At 43.3% G+C, this 24,607-nt stretch overlaps 2 protein-coding genes across 8 annotated transcripts in view; one reads left to right on the top strand and one right to left on the bottom strand.

Moving 5' to 3' along the window:
* Nucleotides 1–11,429, top strand: part of LOC121543477 (ras association domain-containing protein 8) — a 31,033-nt gene extending 19,604 nt beyond the window's left edge. For all 6 annotated transcript variants that reach the window (XM_041853351.2, XM_041853350.2, XM_041853349.2 and 3 more), the window contains exons 3-5: nucleotides 5,386–6,320; nucleotides 7,695–7,824; nucleotides 8,115–11,429. In XM_041853351.2, coding sequence (XP_041709285.1) covers nucleotides 5,386–6,320; nucleotides 7,695–7,824; nucleotides 8,115–8,218 — 1,169 coding nt within the window. In that variant the 3' untranslated portion in view covers nucleotides 8,219–11,429. The remainder of the gene's footprint in view (nucleotides 1–5,385; nucleotides 6,321–7,694; nucleotides 7,825–8,114) is intronic.
* A 344-nt stretch (nucleotides 11,430–11,773) lies between these two features.
* On the bottom strand, nucleotides 11,774–20,562 carry LOC121543480 (zinc finger protein 2 homolog). Of its 2 annotated transcripts, none has more exons than XM_041853358.1 (8): nucleotides 20,270–20,562; nucleotides 19,348–19,544; nucleotides 18,389–18,493; nucleotides 18,182–18,277; nucleotides 17,811–17,933; nucleotides 17,515–17,635; nucleotides 17,111–17,404; nucleotides 11,774–13,748 (listed from the first exon to the last, which is right to left on the bottom strand). In XM_041853358.1, exons 1-8 carry the CDS (start codon nucleotides 20,301–20,303, stop codon nucleotides 12,781–12,783), a joined length of 1,938 nt encoding a protein of 645 aa, XP_041709292.1. In that variant the 5' UTR covers nucleotides 20,304–20,562; the 3' UTR covers nucleotides 11,774–12,780. The 2 variants fall into 2 exon arrangements, with proteins under 2 accessions (XP_041709292.1, XP_041709293.1); XM_041853359.1 differs by having other exon boundaries at nucleotides 17,811–17,921.
* Between the last annotated feature and the right edge of the window lie 4,045 nt (nucleotides 20,563–24,607).

The raw sequence follows: 24,607 nt of genomic DNA, 5'->3' as shown, positions 1-24,607 counted from the left end.
CAGTATGGTGCCAGGATAACAACCTCAACGGCCAAGCTTCCTGCCATCCAGGACCTCTATACCAGGTGGTGTCAGAGGAAGGCCCTAAAAATTGCCAAAGACTCCAGCCACCCTAGTCATAGACTGTTCTCTCTGCTACCGCACGGCAAGCGGGACCGGAGCGCCAAGTCTAGGTCCAAAAGGCTTCTTAACAGCTTCTACCCTCAAGCCATAAGACTCCTGAACAGTTAAGAAGCTTGGCTTCTTATATGGTGTTGAGTTAAGCTTAAACCATGTATTTAGATTGTAGGTAGGTATTGTAGTTTGGTATTATAGGTAGCTTACTCAGGTAGTTATTGAAGGTTATTGTAGGTAATTATTGTAGGTAAGGACTGTATTCGGCGGACTCCGGCGAAGCACGAGGCTAGCCTACCCACTACTTGGACCAACAAAGCTAGCTAGCTAGCGGGTAGCTACTGGTAACTTTTTGCAACTATGGTTAATTGTTTCCAATGTTATTTCATGCTTAAGAGTACCTGTGATTGAGCCAGCTAGCTGCTACCATTCAGCTGTTTTTCTAACCTCATCCGAGGCATTAACGTTAGGTGGTTGGTAGCTGCTGTACTTAATTACAGCTACTGATAACAGTCTGCTGTAGTTTACAACAATTCTAATTTCTAAAGTGGAAGTTGGGAGAGTTTTACTCGGGTGGTTCAGTGAAACAATTATAGTTTCTGAGGTGGAAGTTGGGAGAGTTATATATATATTTTTTTTTTGGTGAGGGAGGCCTGCTCTCTCCTTTCCCTGATGTTTAGTTCATTTCATCCCGATCTCCTCTGCATTATTGTAGCCATCTGCTGCAGCCTGTCAACTATGCCTCTGCCTATCCCTGTTCTCTCCTCTCCGCACAGGCTACACAAACGCCTCACACCGCGTGGCTGCTGCCTCTCTAACCTGGTGGTCCCTGCACGCACCACACACCTGGAGTTCCAGGTCTCAGGCAGCCTCTGGAACTGCCGTTCTGCCGCCAACAAGGCTGACTTCATCCCAGCCTATGCCACCCTCCAGTCCCTCGACTTCCTGGCACTGACGGAAACATGGATTACCACTGAAAACACTGCTACTCCTACTGCTCTCTCCTCGTCTGACCATGTGTTCTCGCATACCCCGAGAGCATCTGGTCAGAGGGGTGGTGGCACAGGAATCCTCATCTCTCCCAAGTGGTCATTCTCAATTTTTCCCCTAACCCATCTGTCTATCTCCTCATTTGAATTCCACGCTGTCACAGTCACTAGCCCATTTAAGCTTAATATCCTTGTCATCTATCGCCCTCCAGGTTCCCTTGGAGAGTTAATCAATGAGCTTGACGCCTTGATAAGTTCCTTTCCTGAGGATGGCTCACCCTTCACAGTCTTGGGGGATTTCAACCTCCCCACGTCTACATTTGACTCATTTCTCTCTGCCTCCTTCTTTCCACTCCTCTCCTCTTTTGACCTCACCCTCTCACCATCCCCCACTCACAAGGCAGGCAATACGCTTGACTTCATCTTTACTAGATGTTGCTCTTCTACTAATCTCACTGCAACTCCCCTCCATGTCTCCGACCACTACTTTGTATCCTTTTCTCTCTCGCTCTCCTCCAACACTACTCACTCTGCCCCTACACAGATGGTAACGCGCCGCCGCAACCTTCGCTCTCTCTCTCCCACTACTCTCTCCTCTTCCATCCTATCATCTCTTCCCTCTGCTCAATCCTTCTCCCTCCAATCTCCTGATTCTGCCTCCTCAACCCTCCTCTCCTCCCTTTCTGCATCCTTTGACTCCCTGTGTCCCCTATCCTCCCGGCCGGCTCGGTCCTCCCCTCCAGCTCTGTGGCTTGATGACTCATTGCGAGCTCACAGAACAGAGCTCCGGGCAGCTGAGCGGAAATGGAAGAAAACTAAACTCCCTGCCGACCTGGCATCTTTTCCTCCCTCCTCTCTACATTTTCTTCATCTGTTTCTGCTGCTAAGGCCACTTTCTACCACTCTAAATTCCAAGCATCTGCCTCTAACCCTAGGAAGCTCTTTGCCACATTCTCCTGACTGCTGAATCCTCCCCCCCCTCCTCCCTCTCTGTGGATGACTTTGTCAACCACTTTGAAAAGAAGGTTGACGACATCCGATCCTCGTTTGTTAAGTCTAATGACACTGCTGGTCCTGCTCACACTGCCCTACCCTATGCTTTGACTTCTTTCTCCCCTCTCTCTCCAGATAAAATCTTGCGACTAGTGACTGCAGGCCGCCCAACAACCTGCCCGCTTGACCCCATCCCCTCCTCTCTTCTCCAGACCATCTCCGATGACCTTCTCCCCCTACCTCACCTCACTGATCAACTCATCCTTGACCGCTGGCCATGTCCCTTCCGTCTTCAAGAGAGCGAGAGTTGCACCCCTTCTCAAAAAACCAACACTCGATCCCACTGATGTCAACAACTACAGACCAGTATCCCTTCTTTCTTTTCTTTCCAAAACTATTGAGCGTGCCGTCTTTAGCCAACTCTCTTGCTATCTCTCTCAGAATGACCTTCTTGATCCAAACCAGTCAGGTTTCAGGACTGGTCATTCAACTGAGACTGCTCTTCTCTGTGTCACGGAGGCTCTCCGCACTGCTAAAGCTAACTCTCTCTCCTCTGCTCTTGTCCTTCTAGACCTGTCTGCTGCCTTTGATACAGTGAACCATCAGATCCTCCTCTCCACCCTCTCCGAGCTGGGCATCTCCGGCGCGGCTCACTCCTGGATTGCGTCCTACCTGACCGGTCGCTCCTACCAAGTGGCGTGGCGAAAAGCTGTCTCCGCACCACGTGCTCTCACCACTGGTGTCCCCCAGGGCTCAGTTCTAGGCCCTCTCCTTTTCTCCCTATACACCAAGTCACTTGGCTCTGTCATATCCTCACATGGCCTCTCCTATCATTGCTACGCTGACGATACACAACTAATCTTCTCCTTTCCCCCTTCTGATAACCAGGTGGCGAATCGCATCTCTGCATGTCTGGCCGACATATCAGTATGGATGACGGATCACCACCTCAAGCTGAACCCTGGCAAGACGGAGCTGCTCTTCCTCCCGGGGAAGGACTGCCCGTTCCATGATCTCGCCATCACGGTTGACAACTCCGTTGTGTCCTCCTCCCAGAGTGCGAAGAGCCTTGGCGTGACCCTGGACAACACCCTGTCGTTCTCCGCCAACATCAAGGCGGTGACCCGATCCTGCAGGTTCATGCTCTACAACATTCGGAGAGTACGACCCTGCCTTACACAGGAAGCGGCACAGGTCCTAATCCAGGCACTTGTCATCTCCCGTCTGGATTACTGCAACTCGCTGTTGGCTGGGCTCCCTGCCTGTGCCATTAAACCCCTACAACTCATCCAGAATGCCGCAGCCCGTCTGGTGTTCAACCTTCCCAAGTTCTCTCACGTCACCCCCCTCCTCCGCACACTCCACTGGCTTCCAGTTGAAGCTCGCATCCGTTACAAGACCATGGTGCTTGCCTATGGAGCAGTGAGGCGAACGGCACCTCCGTACCTTCAGGCTCTGATCAGTCCCTACACCCAGGCGAGGGCATTGCGTTCATCCACCTCTGGCCTGCTGGCTCCCCTTCCTCTGCGGAAGCATAGTTCCCGCTCAGCCCAGTCAAAGCTGTTCGCTGCTCTGGCACCCCAATGGTGGAACAAGCTCCCTCACGACGCCAGGACAGCGGAGTCACTCACCACCTTCCGGAGACATTTGAAACCCCACCTCTTTAAGGAACACCTGGGATAGGATAAAGTAATCCTTCTACCCCCAAAAAAAAAAAAAAAAAAAAGTATAATTGTAAAGTGGTTATCCCACTGGCTATAGGGTGAATGCACCAATTTGTAGTCGCTCTGGATAAGAGCGTCTGCTAAATGACGTAAATGTGCCCTTGAGCAAGGCACTTAACCCTAATTGCTCCTGTAAGTCGCTCTGGATAAGAGCGTCTGCTAAATGACTAAAATGTAAAATGTAAATGTTAATCAAATGGCTACCCGGACTATTTGCATTAACCTCTACCTACATGTACATATTACCTCAATTACCTCGACTAACCTGTGCCCCCGCACATTGATTCTGTATCGGTACCCCCTGTATATAGCCTTGTTACTGTTATTTTATTGTTGCTCTTTAATTTTAATTTTTATATTTTTTAACTTCAGTTTATTTTAGTAAATACTTTCTTAACACTTATTTTTCTTAACTGCGTTGGTTAAGGGCTCTACACCTGTTGTATTCGGCGCATGTGACAAATAACATTTGATTTGATTTGATACTGTTTTAAATTCATACTGCTGTCATTTCATACTGTTTTCATTTCATACTGTTTTCATTTAATACTGCTGTCAATTCATACTTTTTTCAGTTCATACTGTTTTCAGTTCATACTGTTTTCAGTTCATACCGGCACAGTTTTTCACTTGCACTTTGCACTGCTTAGAACCAAAATTCTGTGGAGATGTCATGGTTTACATAGGTCATTTGTTTTTAGAGAAAATACTTGGAGGTCCTAGAGGTAGCATGTAAGGGTTAAATGAATCCATTGGATTTGTACATGCTATTCCATTGTGATCCATGCACAGATGCATGATTGTAGGACTAACAGTTAAGTGCTGTGTCTTTTCATCAACAGTACAGGAGTTATGGTCCAAGGCCTCTTTTGTATGTGTTCAGTCTTTTGTCTGGCCCAGGCCACTTTGATGTGAAAGGCCTTCAGCCAGATTCAGCTGTAATGACAACTGTGTTCCTTTCACGGTGGTTCTGCTGTTGAGAGGGGAAAGACTGTGGCTTGTGCTCTTATCTGCAGCAGAACACACACACACACACACACACACACACACACACACACACACACACACACACTGATTTGGGGCTGGAAGAATTTTATTGAACCGTACTCCAACCCTAGCATGAATGGGAACTGAACAACTGCTCCTATATTTGAATAGAGAAATTCCTGTTGGGTTCTTCCTGGAAAAAACAACCCATTACTCTGAAAACTGCACAGTGCCCGCCCACTAAACTGTGTCTGAAAGCAAGCGGGGTAATTGTGAATGGATCTGCCATAGAGTTTCCCTGTTCTTAGCTGAGGTGAAAAGTTCAGATTAGGGTTGGGATAACAATGACAAAGTCAATGGTAGATGAACTCTGTAGTCTGTTGCTACTGCAGAGTGTAGTCTAGCTACTGGTCTGTCTGTAACTGTTCACCGTTTTGGTATGTGGCAAGAAATAGCAAACAATGTGTTCTTTCTCAGCCGTGTGACTACTGTACATTGGTAATCTAAGCTCAGTTACTTTGTAAAGCTCTATATGAATCCAATTAATTAATCGGATCAAATTATTCTCTCTTTCCCAGGGCGTACTGGCAGGTACACGTTGATCGAGAGATGGCGGGAGACAGAGCGCCACTTGGCCCCGCATGAGAACCCTGTGGTGTCCCTCAACAAGTGGGGCCAGTATGCCAGCGACGTGCAGCTGGTCCTCCAGCGCACCGGCCCCTCCCTCAGCGAACGTCCCAACTCCGACGGCTCATCCCGCATCCCTGAGCGCGGCCTCTATCGCCAGAGCCTGCCTCCTCTGGCCAAGCTACACCCGGCGGCCAACGACCACTCGCTCAAGCGCCGGGAGCCCAAGCGTAAGTCCCTCACCTTCACAGCTGGGGCCAAGGGCCTGAGGGATATTTTTGGGAAGGGCAGAGATGCCGAGGCCAAGCAGCAGCAGAGAGTGCTGAACCAGGGCAGGGGCGTGGTGTCTGTGCCCCCCAGTCCAGCCCGGGAGCTGGCGCGCCTGGTCCAGCTGCAGAAGGACAAGCTCCAGCTGCTGGAGAGCCGGCTGCAGGGCTGCGAGGCGGAGCTACATGGCTGGGAGAGAGGTGGTGGTGATGGTGGTGTGTGCGTCGAGGGTGTCAGCGTGCTGGAGGAGGAGCTGGTGCATCTGGAGCAGCAGCTGCGGAGGAACGAGGTAGAGATGTCGGAGGAGGAGTTCTGGCAGAACGAGCTGCAGATCGAGCAGGAGAGCGAGCGGCAGCTGAGGGAGCAGCTCCAGGAGCTGATGGGACGGGTGCGGGAGTGCGAGGCCCGGCTGGGGGAATACCTGACCCGTATCCAGGGCATGGAGGCAGGCCTGGAGCAGGAGACTGAGATGAGCAGGCAGGTGGACGAGGAGGAGGCCCGGGCCCAGCTGGGGAAGGTCAGGGCGGAGCTGGAGCAACAGGTTCAACACAGAGTGCAGCTGGAGAGCAGCTGCAGGGCTGTGGACCGCTCACTGGGACAGTCCAGCAAGAAACTACAGGTGAGCTTTGATAGAAATACAAATATATAGGAAAACATTGATTGTACATACACAAATTCAGCGTTTTAGGCAGGTGCTGGAGACACTGCAATCTACGCTCCTATGTGCTTTGACTGATGAAGACTTAAGGGTTGAAACAGCAATAGAGAGAGAAGTGCCATACTAAAATGTACCATTGATTCCTAATGGTTTTGAAAATAATACATGATGTACATAAACAAACACCTTATGTAGAATAGGGTTGTAAACAACAACATTAATCATTGATTGGAGGACACAAACACCTTATGTAAAATAGGGTTGAAAACAACATTAATCATTGATTGGAGGACACAAACACCTTATGTAAAATAGGGTTGAAAACAACATTAATCATTGATTGGATGGTGATTATACTGTGATGATACCTTTTGCAGAAATAAATATAATGAACTAAGACACGTAAGCCCATTTTACAGGGCTGCATAATGTCTGGAATATATATATATATATTTTACATTCGTCTGGCGCTGATGAATATTCGTTTGGATTCATGTCCTTGACAAAATCATGTTTACAATGAAACAGAACTGTTTATTAATTCAAGCATGGTTTCTCACTGCCTGGGAAGAATGTTGTTTTTGAAGTTACTGGGTTTGATTGAATAGGGCCCTACTGTTTTTAGTAGGAAAATTTTTGGAAGCCTCTTATTAGTCCCCATGATGTAACGTTTACTTACAGGGTGGGGTACACCACATAGGCTGCGTTTAGACAGGCAGCCCAATTCTGATCTTATTTTCACTAATTGGTCTTTTGACCAATCAGATCAGCTCTGAAAAGGAGCTGGTGTGAAAAGATCTGATGTGATTGGTCAAAATATCAATTAGTGGAAAAAATATCAGAATTGGGCTGCCTGTCTAAATGCAGCCATAGAGTGGGCGTGAGGTTAAAAAAAAGAAAAAATATTTGGGTGGTGAATTATATACTACTGGTGATTTTGGGGCCTGAAAAGAACTACAGATCTACTCTACCAGACTAGACTTCCATTACTCTTTCCATAGAACCAACTCTTCCTTAGCTGTGGCCTAGAATGACTGCTCCTTTATTAGTGGGTTTAACCACCTGCAACATGTATGTTACCGTAAACTGTCTGTTTTTAAAGGTTCTCAATGCAACAATTCCACCTGCAAATAGCCTTAAATGTAAAGGAATACAATTCCACGAGAGAAAAATATAATATTTTAAACATCGTATGAATCTATAAAATTGCTTGTTAGCCGTGAGTGGCCAGACGGGCCCCCATCAGTGGACAAACCGAGTATACAGGGAAGTGGAACTGTGACAGTAGAAACTGCAGGGGAAGTCAATGACTTGTTGACTGGTTGTTTGTTGCAGGAGAAGGAGCAGGAGTTGGAGCAATTGACCAGGGAGCTGAGACAGGTGAACCTTCAGCAGTTCATCCATCAGACTGGCACCAAGGTCACTGTTCTACCAGCCCAGCCCAATGACCAGGATAATAACACAGGTACACACAAATATTACAAAGCATCCTAATCAGATTGTTTTTGCCCAATCTGGGCTCAGACATTTCAAACATTGTTCTATTATCCAACACTACCCCCTAGTGGAAGTTAATATACCATCTTTGGTTTTTGTAAAGCTCATTATATGGCTAGTAATGTCACTTTTTGTCACACCACAGTCAAATCTACACACTAACTGCTCAACCTGAAAGTAAGAATTACAATTTTTTAAAATTAAAAATACCACTTAACATTGACTTCTTGATGACTTCCTCCTCCCCCCTCTCTCCAGGCTCGCTGAAACGGCTGGGCTCCTCCCGCCTCCTCCCCAGTGACCTCCGGGCTCTGCAGAGTCCAGTGTCTTCAGGCCTCAACCCTGAGGGCATCTACGTCTGACCCCTGACCTTTACCTTCTGCTGGCTACCATCAGTGACCCTCTGCTGGAATTGAGTTGGCTTCTCCCCTGGAGGATCCATCTCTTATCATCTCCATTGGAGCTCCTCCAGAGGAGGCTGGTGGGAGGAGCTACAGGAGGACGGGCTCAATGTAATGGCTGGAATGGAATCAATGGAATGGTACCAAACACATGGAAACAACCATTACAATAAGCGCTTCCTCCTGCAGCTCACCCCACTAGCCTCCTCTGATCTCCACCCTGTACTCCCACAATGCCATCCTTCCCATTCCTCCTCTATGAGATCCCTCTCTCTCCCATGAGAACACACAGAGACCCCCAACAGTTTTGTCAAGACTATAGGATTTAGAACGTTTGCCTCCTTTGGGCTGTTCTCAAACAGTCATGCATCTTTGAGGTACAGAAGACCCAATTTCAAACAAAGTTTTAGCCTCACCTCTGTGCACTTCTCTATTTCCTCTCGAAGATCTACAAGGACTGAGTAGATGTGAGAAATATGGTATTAACACCACCTAGCACCCTGTTACCATCATATAGCAAGCTAATGGAATAGTAAAGTGCACAATCACAGTCATGTGATGACACTTAACTAAATAGTCAACTGCTGCCCCTGGCCCTGGACAACCATGGGGAAATCCAGATGTTTGTAGGGGTTGAGACTGAAGAAGGTCCTTTTGAGATCAGGCCATAGAGAGGAGATTCAAATATCTTCAGACAACCATGACAAAGATAGAGGTCTCAAAAGTCTAATATCCATGTGTTACAGAAACGGAATGGGTCAGAAAACCATATTTTACACAGATAGGCCACCTTGTGTGAGACCTGTGGTGTGTATTATAGCCATATCTGACTGCCTTATAAGTATTTTTCTGTTTTAAAGACTTTAAGAACAGTAAAGGCTATTACAACAGATACTTATAGACATGGCAGCTATGCTCCAGAGATCCAATGCACCATTGTCAAAGTGTGCGTCACTATTTTCATTGATTTATGGTCAACACAGCAATCTAGTGACTGATTGTTGATCAGTTTTGTTGAAGATTTTTTGTGACTGATAGCTGTAGAATCTGGTCTGCCACTGGGTGGCAGAATACATCTCACAAAACATTTAGCTAGGATCTTAATATTGGTCATTTCATATCGATTATACATGCAAAAATGTTACATTATGCAATTTATGTGGTTACTCACTTTCATCATTGAAATATTTTAGTGTGCTGTAAGTTTTCCGTTGCACTTTTACTTTGGAAGAGCCTGTAGAATTTGTACTTACCATGTTCTGTTTTAATAGATAATGTCTTTGTGTTGAGTGGTTTTCTTTTTTCATTTGTAACCTCTTGAAGAATTGCGGGTTTGTCTATTGTCTTACATGGCTAATCATTTTTATGAAGTTAAAAAGATGTCTCACATGAACCAAAGCAAATTAGACAATGTGATTGGTAGCAGTCAACCTGAATGTACTTAATTTGTTCAAACAGAACGTGCCTGTAAATACCTTTACAGGGGCCACTGTATCTGCCTCCACTTTAAAAGTGATGCATTTGTAATGGAGAGAATTGTTATTGGACTGTGAATGTATCTGTCAATAGATCGAACTCCACTCTGTGTCTGTGTGGCTCCTCAGCCTCGTGGAGAGAGGACTGTGTGAGATGTGGTTTTTGTTTGGTTGTGGACTAGTAGATACCAAGGAACCTACCAACAATAGCCTGTGGACATACATCAAGGTCAACAGACTGACCTAAAGCTTGTTCCATTCAGTATTACTGATGTCCTAGTTTGGATCATGAAGGAGGGTTGAGCTGTGTCGCCGAACTGTAACCAAACTGTAACCCACTAACACAAGAACAGTGGCTGTTAACGACGTACACTATTAGCATGCCTTACTGAATTGTAAATAATCACTATATAGTATTATGGAATATTTTGTACTATATTTAAAATAATGCATAATGCTGACAGAGACAATAGTTGTACCTAATATGAATTAACTTTTGTTTTATCCTGCTAGTCTATGGACAGCTTGGTGCATGCACTAATGGCTTGGTTTCATTTACGTTTTTTATTGTTTAAATTACCAGAGGCTTACGATGATAGTGGAGTTATAGATACGTATGGAAGTATAACGTGTATTCCATAGTTATCACAGTGTATGTTACTGACTGCATGGCTATATCTGTCTTCTACGTTGACATGTCTTGGTCCCAGACCAGTGCATTCACTCAAATATGATGTCATAATAGGTCAGAGGTCACCACAATGCAAACTGTAAACAAATAGGGGTTTTAAACCCTAAAAAGTGCCCCATCTTTTGGTGGTTATTAGACACAACCTACCAATACAGGCCCAAAGATGCAGGGTAATTCCACCTCAAAATGGACAAGAAAGAGGGTTGACACCCACCATCTCAGATTTTTCTGAAATCGTTTCTGTAGTTAGTAACAGATACAATTAGTATTCCTGAAACATTATTTTGTTGAAATAGAATTTGATCTGAGAAATTAAGGAAATTGATTGTGCCCAAATTGGCCAATTTAATTTATAGGATTCAGATAATATTCAATAATATCATAGTACCCAAAATCTGGACCAAACTTCTTCCTACCAATGAGTAAGACATAAGGAATATTCTTGGTCCAAATCGGATGTTGGGTACTTTGTGTATTGAATTATCTGAATCCTATAAATTAAAAACGGCTAATGTGTGTGCAATCAATTAGCTTAATTTCGGAGAGATAAAATTACATTTCAACAAAATAATGTTTCAGGAATGCCAATCTTACCTCTTTCTAACAAACAATTTCTGATAAATCTGAGATGGTGGCTGTCATGGATTGCTGAAATGACATGGAATGACTCTGCACTGAAATCTCTTGGGGTAAAAATTAATCTAATCCACTCTATGCATTACATTTCTATTAGGACTGTTCTTAAATGTTGCACCAACTGAGTATGGTGTTCTTATAAGTATTTTAAGAGCCAGTCTTTGTAAACATGATGTCTGAAATCAACTGCCGGTTTTCCAGGCACAGATTAAGGGCTGGATTCAATCTGTAGCGCTGAAGTTCAGCGTTCTAGAGCGATTGAAATGTTTGTTATTTCTGATTGAGCTACATATGCAACGTTTACCGTGAATGCGGTCTCCACGAATGCAGGAACATTGCCTTTACACTTCTCTCGTGCAGCCAAAGACAGTACAGTATGAAGATAGGCATAAACTGCTTCTCCAATAGAAATCCCTGATCACACTTGTAGGCGATGACATGGCGACATTGGCTAGCTAGGCTCATGCGCAGAAACACGTCATCGGGTCTAACGGTCGTCTTGTGCCGAACTGCGCATGTGCAGGTCGTCAAATCAAAGGCACTCCTTCGATATGAAAGTTATTTTAGACAAATGAAAACGTGTCACTTTCACAAGGTTTGAGTAATAACATGTTCAACTACTTAAGATATTGGCATGAATCTAGGTTGTGCCTTTAGATTGAGAAAATTAACAACTAAGGAAGAATTTTTCACTTCTCTCATTGACTTCTCAAACCCCGGCCTGGTCTGCTTCGCAAGCGTTCCCGGAAGTCTCTCGATGTTGCGCCTCTGGATTTAGAAACTCTGTGGCGGAGTTCTTCAACGATACGGATTAAATCCAGCCTTAAACCTAGTTTTGGATTGAGAAGCACGTTAAATGGAGAATCTCCCGTGAACATACTTTTTAGTCTAGGACTAGGCTGATGATATGTCCGGGAAACCAGCCCAAAGAGTAAATGATTGGAAGGAAACTCCGCCAACTTTCTTGTGTTTGTTTCTGTTGTAGCTGATTTCAACTCAAAATATGAAAAGACAATATTTGAATTTATGGACTGCAATAACTTATTTTGTTGTCCTGCAACACTAATATTATGGCATAGCTGACTCACTCAATTAATGATATTACCTAATGTAAATAAATGAGGAACTGACAGTATTAGAAGCTACGATCTTGTCTGTCCACACATGATTCTGTGTCTTGAACAATCCTAATGCGCCACTTAAGGATTGGCAGATTTGTTGAGTCATATTGTATGTTTCAATAACTCAACACAAGAAAATATGGATTTGAACCCTGGACCTCAAACTCTCTGCACCACTGGTTTTGCAGATCTGGGAGAGAAATGTATAGACTATGGCTGGATTCAATCCGTATCACAGAAGATCTGTGTTCAAATTTAAAGGTTATTTCCGATTGAGCCGACATGTGCAGCGTTTACTGGTCAATGTCATTGGGTCAATGTCAACCATAATTCCGCTTCTAAAATCATTACTGTTATTTGCAGTTTCGAATATCAGGTGTAGACGTGACAAACCTGAAGAAGTTTATTGATAAACATGTTTTGGTATGATAATCTGATATACAAAAGAGGACCTGTAAAGTAATGTATTTAAAACAGGATTATACATGCAATTTCTTGTCTCAATACTTCTAGTATTTAGATTCGAATGAACTCCTACAAAGTTTATTTCGATCTCAACATTTTTTATGAGACTTTGTCTGTCTTTCTGTTGGAGTGCTTTTAGAGAATCTTAAACAGTCTATGAACTCTTCTCATATGATTTACCATATTACCCCTTTGAGTAAATGTTTTCCCACACTCTGAGCACTGGTGAGGTTTCTCCCCAGTGTGAGTATACATGTGCGTTCTCAGGGAGTCTGAGGTAGTGAAAGATTTTGGGCATTGGGTGCAGGTGTAAGGACGCTCGCCTGTGTGAGAGCGCAGATGAACCGTAAGATGGCAAGATGCTTTGAAACCCTTTCCACAATGTTTACAGGTGTGGGGGTTTTCTCCTGTGTGTGTTCGTGTATGGAGCCGCACTTCTCCTGAGCTAAGGAATACCTTACCACATATGCTACATAAATAATTCTTCTCCCCAGCATGCATTCGCATGTGTCTCACTAGTGTACACTGCTGGGTAAACCTCTTACCACAGATAATACACATGTGACGGCGCTCCCCAGAGTGACTGCGTATGTGCACTTTGAGATCATAAGCACTCCTGTACCTCCGGTCACAGTGTTCACATGCGAATGGCCTTTCTTCTGTGTGAAGTAGCTGGTGTTTTTTCAGTGCCCCAGGAGTAGCATATCGTTTGGGACACTGGCCACAATGATATGGCATCGTGTGAACTCCCATATGTAGCGTCAGCAGTGATGGTTTTTTGAAAACCTTCCCACACTCACATGTATGAGTCCTGTTTTGGGGTGCAGGGGATCCTTTTTTCTTGTCAACCTGTTTGATCACCCTCTTTTTGATCACTCTCCTTTTGATCACCCTTTTTTTGATGACCCTCTTTTTGTTCCCCTTTCTGACCACCTTTTTTTTCTTGTCAACCTGTTTGCTGTCCTTTTCTACTTGGTTTATCTTGATGTCCTTGCAGAGGTTGGCCATTTCACTGTGAGAGAATGGAGAGAGGGTGCAGGTAAGAACCTGGGATGGTTCGTCAGCATTCACCACTACGTTGAGAGAATGATCCAAGTTCAATTCTGTAAGGAGAAAATACAAGAGATAAGATTACATAACCACCATTTATTTATATATACAGTACCAGTCAAAGGTTTGGGCACACCTACTCATTCCAGGGTTTTTCTTTATTTTTGTTACCATTTTCTACATTGTAGAATAATAGTGAAGACATTAAAACTATGAAATAACACAAGAGGCCACTCCAGGACCTTAATGTGCTTCTTCTTGAGCCACTCCTTTGTTGCCTTGGCCGTGTGTTTTGGGTCATTGTCAAGCTGGAATACCCATCCACGACCCATTTTCAATGCCCTGGCTGAGAGAAGGAGGTTCTCACCCAAGATTTGACGGAACATGGCCCCGTCCATCGTCCCTTTAATGCGGTGAAGTTGTCCTGTCCCCTTAGCAGAAAAACATGTTTCCACCTCCATGTTTGACGGTGGGGATGGTGTTCTTGGGGTCATAGGCAGCATTCCTCCTCCTCCAAACACGGCGAGTTGAGTTGATGCCAAAGAGCTCGATTTTGGTCTCATCTGACCACAACACTTTCACCCAGTTCTCCTCTGAATCATTCAGATGTTCATTGGCAAACTTCAGACGGCCCTGTATATGTGCTTTCTTGAGCAGGGGGACCTTGCGGGCGCTGCAGGATTTCAGTCCTTCACGGTGTAGTGTTACCAATTGTTTTCTTGGTGACTATGGTCCCAGCTGCCTTGAGATCATTGACAAGATCCTCCCGTGTAGTTCTGGGCTGATTCCTCACCGTTCTCATGATTATTGCAACTCCACGAGGTGAGATCTTGCATGGAGCCCCAGGCCGAGGGAGATTGACAGTTATTTTGTGTTTCTTCCATCTGCGAATAATCGCACCAACTGTTGTCACCTTCTCACCAAGCTGCTTGGCGATGGTCTTGTAGCCCATTCCAGCCTTGTGTAGGTCTACAATCCCTGACATCCTTGGAGAGCTCTTTGGTCTTGGCCATGGTGGAGAGTTTGGAATCTGATTGATTGATTGCTTCTGTGGACAGGTGTCTTTTATACAGGTAACAAGCTGAGATTAGGAGCACTCCATTTAAGAGTGTGCTCCTAATCTCAGCTCGTTACCTGCATAAAAGACACCAGGGAGTCAGAAATCTTTCTGATTGAGAGGGGGTCAAATACTTATTTCCCTCATAAAAATGCAAATCAATTTATAACATTTTTGACATGCGTTTTTCTGGATGTTTTTGTTGTTATTCTGTCTCTCACTGTTCAAATAAACCTACGATTAAAATTATAGACTGATAATTTCTTTGTCAGTGGGCAAACTTACAAAATCAGCAGGGGATCAAATACTTTTTTCCCCTCACTGTAGTAACCAAAAAAAAGTGTTAAACAAATCGAAACATATTTTATTTTTGAGATTCTTCAAAGTAGCTACCCTTTGCCTCGATGACAGCTTTGCACACTCTTGGCATTCTGTCAACCAGCTTCATGAGGTAGCCACCTGGAATGCATTTCAATTAACAGGTGTGCCTTGTTAAAAGTTATCTTGTGGAATTTATTTCCTTCTTAATGCGATTGAGCCAAACATTTGTGTTGTGACAAGGTAGGGTGTTATACAGAAGATAACCCTATTTGGTAAAAGACCAAGTCCATATTATGGCAAGAACAGCTCAAATAAGCAAAGAGAAACGACAGTCCATCATTACTTTAAGACATGAAGGTCAGTCGATACGGAACATTTCAAGAACTTTGAAAGATTCTTCAAGTGCAGTAGCAAAAACCATCTAGCGCTACGATGAAACTGGCTCTCATGAGGACCGCCACAGGAAAGGAAGATCTAGAGTTACCTCTGCTGCAGAGGGTAAGTTCATTAGAGTTACCAGCCTCAGAAATTGCAGCCCAAATAAATGCTTCACAGAGTTCAAGTAACAGACACATCTCAACATCAACTGTTCAGAGGGGACTGTGTGAATCAGGCCTTCATGGTCGAATTGCTGCAAAGAAACCACTACTAAAGGACACCAATAAGAAGAGATTTGCTTGGGTCAAGAAACACGAGCAATGGACATTAGACAGGTGGAAATCTGTCCTTTGGTCTGATGAGTCCAAATTTGAGATTTTTGGTTCCAACCGTCGTGTCTTTGTGAGACGCAGAGTAGGTGAACGGATAATCTCTGCATGTGTGGTTCCCACCGTGAAGCACGGAGGAGGAGGTGTGATGGTGTTGGGGTGCTTTGCTGGTGACACTGTCTGTGGCTTATTTAGAATTCAAGGCACACTTAACCAGCATGGCTACCGCAGCGATACGCCATCCCATCTGGTTTGCGCTTGGTGGGACTATCATTTGTTTTTCAACAGGACAATGACCCAACATACCTCCAGGCTGTGTAAGAGCCATTTGACTAAGAAGGAGAGTAATGGAGTGCTGCATCAGATGACCTGGCCTCCACAATCCCCCGACCTCAACCCAATTGAGATGGTTTGGGATGAGTTGGACCGCAGAGTGAAGGAAAAGCAGCCAACAAGTGCTCAGCATATGTAGGAACTCCTTCAAGACTGTTGGAAAAGCATTCCAGGTGAAGCTAGTTGAGAGAATGCCAAGAGTGTGCAAAGCTGTCATCAAGGCAAAGGGTGGCTACTTTGAAGAATCTAAAATATATTTTGATTTGTTGAACACTTTTTTGGTTACTACATGATTCCATATGTGTTATTTCATAGTTTTGATGTCTTCACTATTATTCTACAATGTAGAAAATAGTAAAAACTAAGAAAAACCCTGGAGTGAGTAGGTGTGTCCAAACGTTTGACTGGTAATATATATATATATATATTTTTTTTACACAGATAACTGCCGAACCAAAGGTGAACACCATTATAAAATGTCTTAAAAGGGCGTTGATTCTACAAGTGTCTGGAACTCTATTGGAGGGATGCGACACCATTCTTCCACAAGAAATTCCATCATTTTGTGCTTTGTTGATGGTGGTGGAAAATGATGTCTCAGGCACCTCCCCATAATCTCCCATAAGTGTTCAATTGGGTTGAGATCTGTGACGAACGGCCATGGCACATAGTTAACATCGTTTTCATGCTCAAACCATTCAGTTACCACTCTTGCACTGTGGATGGGGGCATTGCCATCCTATGGGGGCACAGCCATGGTAGGCAAAATAATGGCCTGCCCAGCATTTTTATACATGACCCTAAGCATGATGGGACGTTAATTGTTTAATTAACTCAAGAACCACACCTGTGTGGAAGCACCTGCTTTCAATATACTTTGTATCCCTCATTTACTCAAGTGTTTCCATTATTTTGGCAGTTACCTGCACATTGTAATTCATATACTTTATTAGTGATAAACAATGGATGAGTGTTTGACCTTTTTTATTTTCCTTACCATCACAGGGTCCTGGAGTAACCAACGCTGAGGTCTCTGTAGGTGATAGACCCTCCTGTTGCTCTGATGTTGACAGTCCTAGATCCTCCAAATATCTATCAGTGTCACCATCCAGGATTTCATTGTTGTCTTCATATTCCCAGACCTCTACCCCATTATCTATGCATTCATCTTCATCTGAGCATGGCTTCACATTGTCAGAGTTGTCCGGCTCATTGTTAATAACAACTCTGACTATTGGAGGGAGGGACAGTGTGGACAGGATGGTATCTGCAGTGTATTTAGAGACATGACCTGGGTATGAGAGAACATCAGTTAAACTCACCTACATTGGCAAGTAAAAAATACAAGAGGTGTCCAATTGGACTATTTACTTCATAGCCATCATCTGGATGAAGACTTACTATTGTTCAGGTTTCCATGACGCTGATGGTGCTGCATCACTGTCTTCAGTTGTTCAGGGTCAAAGACAGTCTGTCTACATTCCTCCAGGACAGAGGGGGCAGCACCGAGCCATGCTGTTGTCTAAGAGGAGCAGGGCCGGGGGAATACAGGATAATAAAGAGTTCAAATACGTTGTATCAGCCACTTGAGGTTTTAGACAAGTTTTGAAATGACCAAAAACACCATTCAATTCATCTGTAGAGCCACATGACGCCATGTTCCGTCAATCTTTTAGAACAGACGTTTTCCTCAGTACCTGTGCAAGGTCTGGTACAGGCAGCAGCTCCTCCAGTCTGGAGAGGAACTCCCACACCAGTGTCTGCAGCGCTGTGTCATACCGAGGGCCATAGTGGACTGGGAACACCTCCTGTGAAGTAGACTATTTAGCATGAAATGGGTCTAGTGCCAAATGTCTCCTTTAAAAGATGCACTCCAGCTATTTTGGAGTAGGCCATTCAAGGAGTTGAGTTGGTCTGATGTGATGTCATCAGCCTCCTCCCTTGCTTGTGGGAACAATGGAGGAGCAGTTGAACATCATCTAAGTATTTGACGTTCAACTGGTAGCCTATTTCAGAAATATACTCAAGTAATAGGATCATAAAGAAGTCTAGAGAGAAAGTTCTTTACCTTGAAGAAATGCTCCCTCTCAGAAGGGTCTTCCAGCAGGGTTTGAACCAGCACCACAAAGTTAGAATCTGAAGCCTCCAATTCATCACCATGACTCTGTCATTAGGCACAAGAAAACAACACATCTGACAAAGGTACAGGAGTGCATCTCTCAGAAATAAAGTTATTCCAGTGTCTCATTCATAAAGTGTTACCAATTTAACCTACCTCTTTGTGTAAGGATTTTTCTGTCAAAGTGTGGATTATGTCCAGGTGGGCCTGGATGGTCAGGAAGTCAGCTGTGCCCTCACTGCGACACAACTCTAAAACCAGCTGGAAAAGAGGTGGATATGTGAAAAGCAGGACTAGGGTCAGGCTGTAATACACCATTCATTGGTACATCCAGCCTGAAACGAATGCCTGCAAAATCGTGTAAGTGTTCCTTACAAGGCAGAATTTTGAATAAAATTAAATGTAAACTTACTCTACCGGTTGTCTGTACTTTTTGTCCATAAGACAAAATGCTTTAAATTTGAGATAAACTATCCAGAGGAAAGTATTGTCTAGGGCATACCAAGATAAAGTTACATATATATTGGATTTGTTTCCCACTCCAAGCTAGCCATGACAATGAAAATGTTATATTCTGAATCAGGAGGATGGAGAATTTTTGGGGGTGGAATTGTAGGGGAACAAAATATTGATAGATATTCACACACAAAAAAAGGTGTGGATTGTTCTCCATCCTCCCCTGATTCAGAATATACCTTTTTCCATTGTCATGGAACGCTTGGTTCAATAGCTATTGACGAGAGAAAAAACGAATATCCAATATAAAACACATTTTACCTAGGTGCCGAACCATATCTCTAAAAAGTTGAGTAAACAATACTTTCCTGTGGATATTTTGTCTCAAATTTCAAACAGCTGAAGGACAAAACGCACAGACAACCGGTAGAGTAAGTTTAAATGTAATTTTATTAAACATTCTGGCTTGTAATTAACATTTACACGATTTTGCAGGCATTAGTTTCAGGTTGTATGTACCAATGAATTGTGTATTACAGCCTGATTAATCAGACCAGGGCCTGGGCATACGTACAGTAATTGCAGCTAGTAGCTGCCCATAGTTCGTTTCATCATAAGACTCTTCCCATCCCAACCCTCAACTTTTCCACCTTTCTCACCCTTGCTCTAAGTCCCAGGATGAGTTGGGTCCTCTGCCTGGAGCTCAGCAGCTCTGGAACCATCTCTGTCACCAAAGTCACAAACTCCTCCAGCTTCCCATACTGCATCACATTACGCTGTTGAACCACTTGCCACATGAAAGCGGACATCAGGCGTAGAGGTGGAACCAGGAGACGCAAGGAGAACAGAGGGAGACCTGTCACCGAAGAGAAGAGCAATTAACAGATAAAAAGTTGTGGTAAAATTACCCAATTGTCATACTTTAGTAAAAGTAAAGATACCTTAATAGAAAATGACTGAAGTAAAAGTGAAAGTCACCCAGTAAAACACTACTTGAGTAAAAGTCTAAAAGTATTTGGTTTGAAATATACTTAAGTATCAAAAGTAAAAGTATGAATCATTTCAAATTCCTTATATTTAGCAAACCAGATGGCACAACTGTTTATTTTATTTTTATTTACGGATAGCCAGGGGCACACGCCAACACTCAGGCATCATTCAGGAACAAAGCATGTGTTTAGTGAGTTGCCAGATCAGAGGCAGTAGAGATGACCAGGGATGTTCTCTTGATAAGTGCGTGAATTGGACCATTTCTGTCCTGCTAAGCAATCAAAATGTAACGAGTACTTTTGGGTGTCAGGAAAAATGTATGGAGTAAAAAGTACATCATTCTCTTTAGGAATATAGTGAAGTAAAAGTAAAAGTTGTCAAAAATATAAATTGTAAAGTACAGATACCCAAAAAAACGACTTAAGTAGTACATTAAAGTATTTTTACTAAGTATATAAACAAATCAATTCCAGAACTCAGCTAGTTAATAATATTACAAGCTATGTGTAGGCTATAGGACATATTTGAATGGTCCATGTAAAAACAAAACAAAAATGCAATGAGTTATGACTTAATTTAACACAAACTAACCTTGTTCCGATGCTGGATCAATAATGTTATCCATAGCTAGTTTGCAAAGAAAAGAAAAAAAGCCACTGAAACAAGCTACTGTTAACTAGCTAATAAGTTTGACGCTAACGTTAGATAGTGTCCATGCCTAGAATATATACTAAGCGCTTACAACGTAGCTAAAAGGTTGATATCTGTATGCAAGCTAGACAATAATGTACTAGTTAGCTAGCAAACTAAACCCGTTTTCTATAGATAGCCAACATTTGCACATCCCATTACTTTAACTAACAACAAACAAATAATTGACCTTGACCAAGTACTACCGGGTGATGTTTTAGTCCTTCACAATAAAGGTCCTCATTTCAAAAGAGAACGAGGCATACCACAAATATTATTCTCTTTGAATTTAGTTATTACAATATATCATTTAGTTTAATTGAGGGTTTATAATATTGCCAACTAAAATCACAACAAGAAATGTCACTTTACAGACATAAGGAATGTAAGAGGCAGCAATAGTTCCCTAATTCTGTGGTTTGTGACCCAGTGGTTGTGACTGGATGGAGGACAGCTACAAGCGAAGGTGACTTTTTATAGCAGATTAGGAGTATTTTCGCTAACTCTAACCCTTTTTCTAACCTTAGCCTAATTCTCCTAACCTGCTGTGAAAGTTCTCCTAACCTACTACGAAAAAGTTCCCGTATACCTCCTAGTCAAAACCCTAACTGAGAGACAGCTCCACTTCCGTAATTAAAATGTATTATAACGATTTAAATATTATTAATGGTTTATATGTTTATGTTTCAAATGTAAACAAAAGCGCCGTTACTGTCCTCCTGCTATCTTACCAACAAAGTTAGAAGTTAGAACGCTCATCATTGTGCAAAAGGCTTGTCCAGCCTACTTGCCTTGTCAGACGGAGATCAAAGTCATCTGCAGTTTTCTGGGGACCTGCCTCTTAACCATCAACATTAATTAATAGGGATGATGCTAGAGCTCGCCAGCTTGTAGTCCTAAATGCCGGAAATGAGTTACCTCTCATACGTTCAGCCATTCCCATGGGGAAAATGAATGGGGAAAGAATAGGGTTTTGGGATCAATGCCGAAAATAAAGTCAGAGGTTACACAGGCTTAGGAGATCTTCTACGTTTTGTTCTTTGAGATAATATCAGTCATTTAACATGACCTTTATGAATTATGAAGCCTTTATGTGCTTTGTGCTTTTTTTGATTACATAAATGCTTCAAAATGCACAAAAAGTGACGTTAGCTGATGAAGATGATCTTATAGAACAAAACGTATAGGATCTCCCAAGCCTGTGTTTACCACAGACCTAATTTTCGGCATTTATCCAAAAACTCCACTCATTTCCCCATAGGCTTTGTCCAACGAACCATGGCGGAGTTAGTGCCTACAAAAAGGCACCATTACTATTGCTCTCTATGTCGGACGGAGCTGTCGTGTATGAGAATTACATGATCTACTTAGTTTTTCCCACAAACATCTGCGAGAAATGACTTTGCCACGTCTATGGCATCATTATAATAACCTGATGTTATAATATGAAATGCTTAATTAATACATTTAGACCAGTGTTGAAAGTTTGTCCTTTCTTGTGTTTGTTTCTGTTGTAGCTGATTTCAACTCAAAATATGAAAAGGCGATTTTGAACTTTCGGACTGCAATAACTTATTTTGTTGTCCTGCAGCACTAATAGTATGGCACAGCTGACTAATTCATTTATTGATATTACCTGATGTAAAGAAATGAGGAACTGACAGGTTTAGATTAAGCTACGATCTTGTCTGTCCACACATGATTTTGTATCTCGAACAATCCTACTGTACTATGCCACTTGAGGATTGGCAGATTTGTTGAGTCATTGTGTATCTCAATAACCCAATACAAGAAAAGAAGACAAGGATTTGAACCCTGGACATCAAATAAAATTGTATTTATTTGCTGAATACAACTGGTGTAGACTTTACCATGAAATGCTTGCTTACTAGCCCTTCCCAACAATGCAGAGTAAAAAAAAATCTGAGGCTGACCTGGCCTCCACAATCCCCGACCTCAACCCAATTGAGATGGTTTGGGATGAGTCGGACGGCAGAGTGAAGGAAAAGCAGCCAACAAGTGCTCAGCATATGTGGGAACTCCTTCAATACTGTTGGAAAAGCATTCCAGGTGAAGCTGGTTGAGAGAATGCCAAGAGTGTGCAAAGCTGTCATCAAGGCAAAGGGTGCTATTTGAAGAATCTCAAATTTAAAATATATATTTTTAACACTTTTTTGGTTACTACATGATTCCATATGTGTTATTTCATAGTTTGGATGTCTTCACTATTATTCTTCAATGTAAAAAATAGTACAAATAAAGAATAACCCTTGAATGAGTAGGTGTGTCCAAACTTTTGACTAGTAGTGTATACATGAAGGCAGGGTAAAGTGACTAGGCATCAGGATAGATAATAATAAGAGTAAAATAAAGAACAGAGTAGCAGCAGTAGCAAATGATGAGTGTAAATGTTTGTGTGAGTGTGAGAGTGTGCATGTGTGTAATGTGTATGAATGTGTGTTTGTGTTGTATCGGTCTGCGTGTGTGTGTTATGTGTGTGTGTGTGTGTGCATATGTAGAATATGTGAATGTGAGTGGGTTTTGTGTGGGAGTGTGTATATGGTTTGTTTATATAGTCTAGTGAGTGTGCGTAGGGTCAGTGCAAGATAGAGTTAGTGCAGATAGTTTGGGTACCCTTAATGGACTATTTAGCAGTCTGGCTAATTAGCAATCTTATGGCTTGGGGGTAGAAGCTGTCTCGGAGCCTGTTGGTCCGAAAGCAGATGCTCCGGTACCGTTTGTCGGATGGTAGCAGAGTGAACAGTCTATGGCTTGGGTGGCCTGGAGTCTTTGGCAATTTTCCGGCCTTCCTCTGGCACCGCCTGATATAGAGGTTCTGGATGGCAGGGAGTTCGGCCCCAGTGATGTACTGGGTTGTCTGGACCCCCCTCTGTAGTGCTTTGCGGTCAAGAGCGGTGCATTTGCCATTTTCTTTAATAAAAGGTAGGCCTATGGCAATCCGTCTCATACCCCCTCAGTTCGAGTCTTGGTTTTAACTTAACAGCCCTTCACTGACACAGAGGTAGGCTATTTAAAGAATGCATGGTGGGTGGAGGAATTGACCGACAAATCTATGGATATAGCAGCCTATAGCCTAATTTCGTCTGTCAAACAGGTAGGCCTACGTCTTATTTCTCAAATAGGAGGAAATAGGCATCAACACAAAGCCCTCTTGTTGTTAGTAAAGACTAATTAAAATGAAGACGTTGAAATGAATTATACCTACTCAAATTTGCCTACTTACAGCACCATTAGCTGTCTGACTGATTGTGCCGTGGCTGCTGCTTCAAGTTTCAGCACAATGTAAGTTACTTGAATCTGGCTTATTGTGAGGTCAATAACTCTGATAAATAGCTTACATCATGGGCAAGAAACATATTGTTTTTAATAAAATAAATTATAGTAGTAACAAGCTATCAAAGTTGACCTCCGGTCCTCCTTCTCATCTTCACGCTCTCCTTCTCAAACTAAACAGAACATTGGTTATAGGCTAGTCCATGTGCAAGATTTCTTGGAGTAGGCCTGTTCAGAAATTATTTCGAAAGAAGCCTTTGACGCTCCTCCTGAACAGCCACTAGACTCCCGAGTGGTGCAGTGGTCTAAGGCACTTCATCGCAGTGCTAGCTGTGCCACTAGAGATCCTGGTTCGAGTCCAGGCTCTGTCGCAGCCGGCCGCGACCGGGAGACCCATGGGCGGGGCACAATTGGTCCAGCGTCGTCCAAGGTAGGGGAGGGTTTGGCCGGCAGGGATGTGGGTTCGTTTCCCATGGGGGGCCAGTATAAAAATAATAAAATAAAAACATGTCTGTATTCACTAACTGTAAGTCGCTCTGGATAAGAGCGTCTGCTAAAATGTAAAATGTAGGCCTACACACAACACAGCCATTGGGTTAGGCAGCAAATAAAAACATTTTTGATCAGCGAGAGCAGGCCGGGGCTCAGGTTTGGAATATCCATTGCAGTGTATAATTACATTTTAGTCATTTAGCAGACGCTCTTATCCAGAGTGACTTACAGTTAGTGAGTGCATACATTATTTTTAATTTTTCATACTGGCCCCCCGTGGGAAGCGAACCCACAACCCTGGCATTACAAACACAATGCTCTTCCAACTGAGCTACATCCTTGCCAGCCATTCCCTCCCCTACCCTGGACGATGCTGGGCCAATTGTGCACTGCCCCATGGGTCTCCCGGTCTAGTGGCACAGCTAGCACTGCGATGCAGTGCCTTAGACCACT

This window comes from Coregonus clupeaformis, unplaced genomic scaffold (genome assembly GCF_020615455.1).
Source record: "Coregonus clupeaformis isolate EN_2021a unplaced genomic scaffold, ASM2061545v1 scaf0290, whole genome shotgun sequence".
Classification (NCBI taxonomy): Eukaryota; Metazoa; Chordata; class Actinopteri; order Salmoniformes; family Salmonidae; genus Coregonus; species Coregonus clupeaformis.
This window is presented reverse-complemented; position numbering and strand designations above follow the sequence as displayed.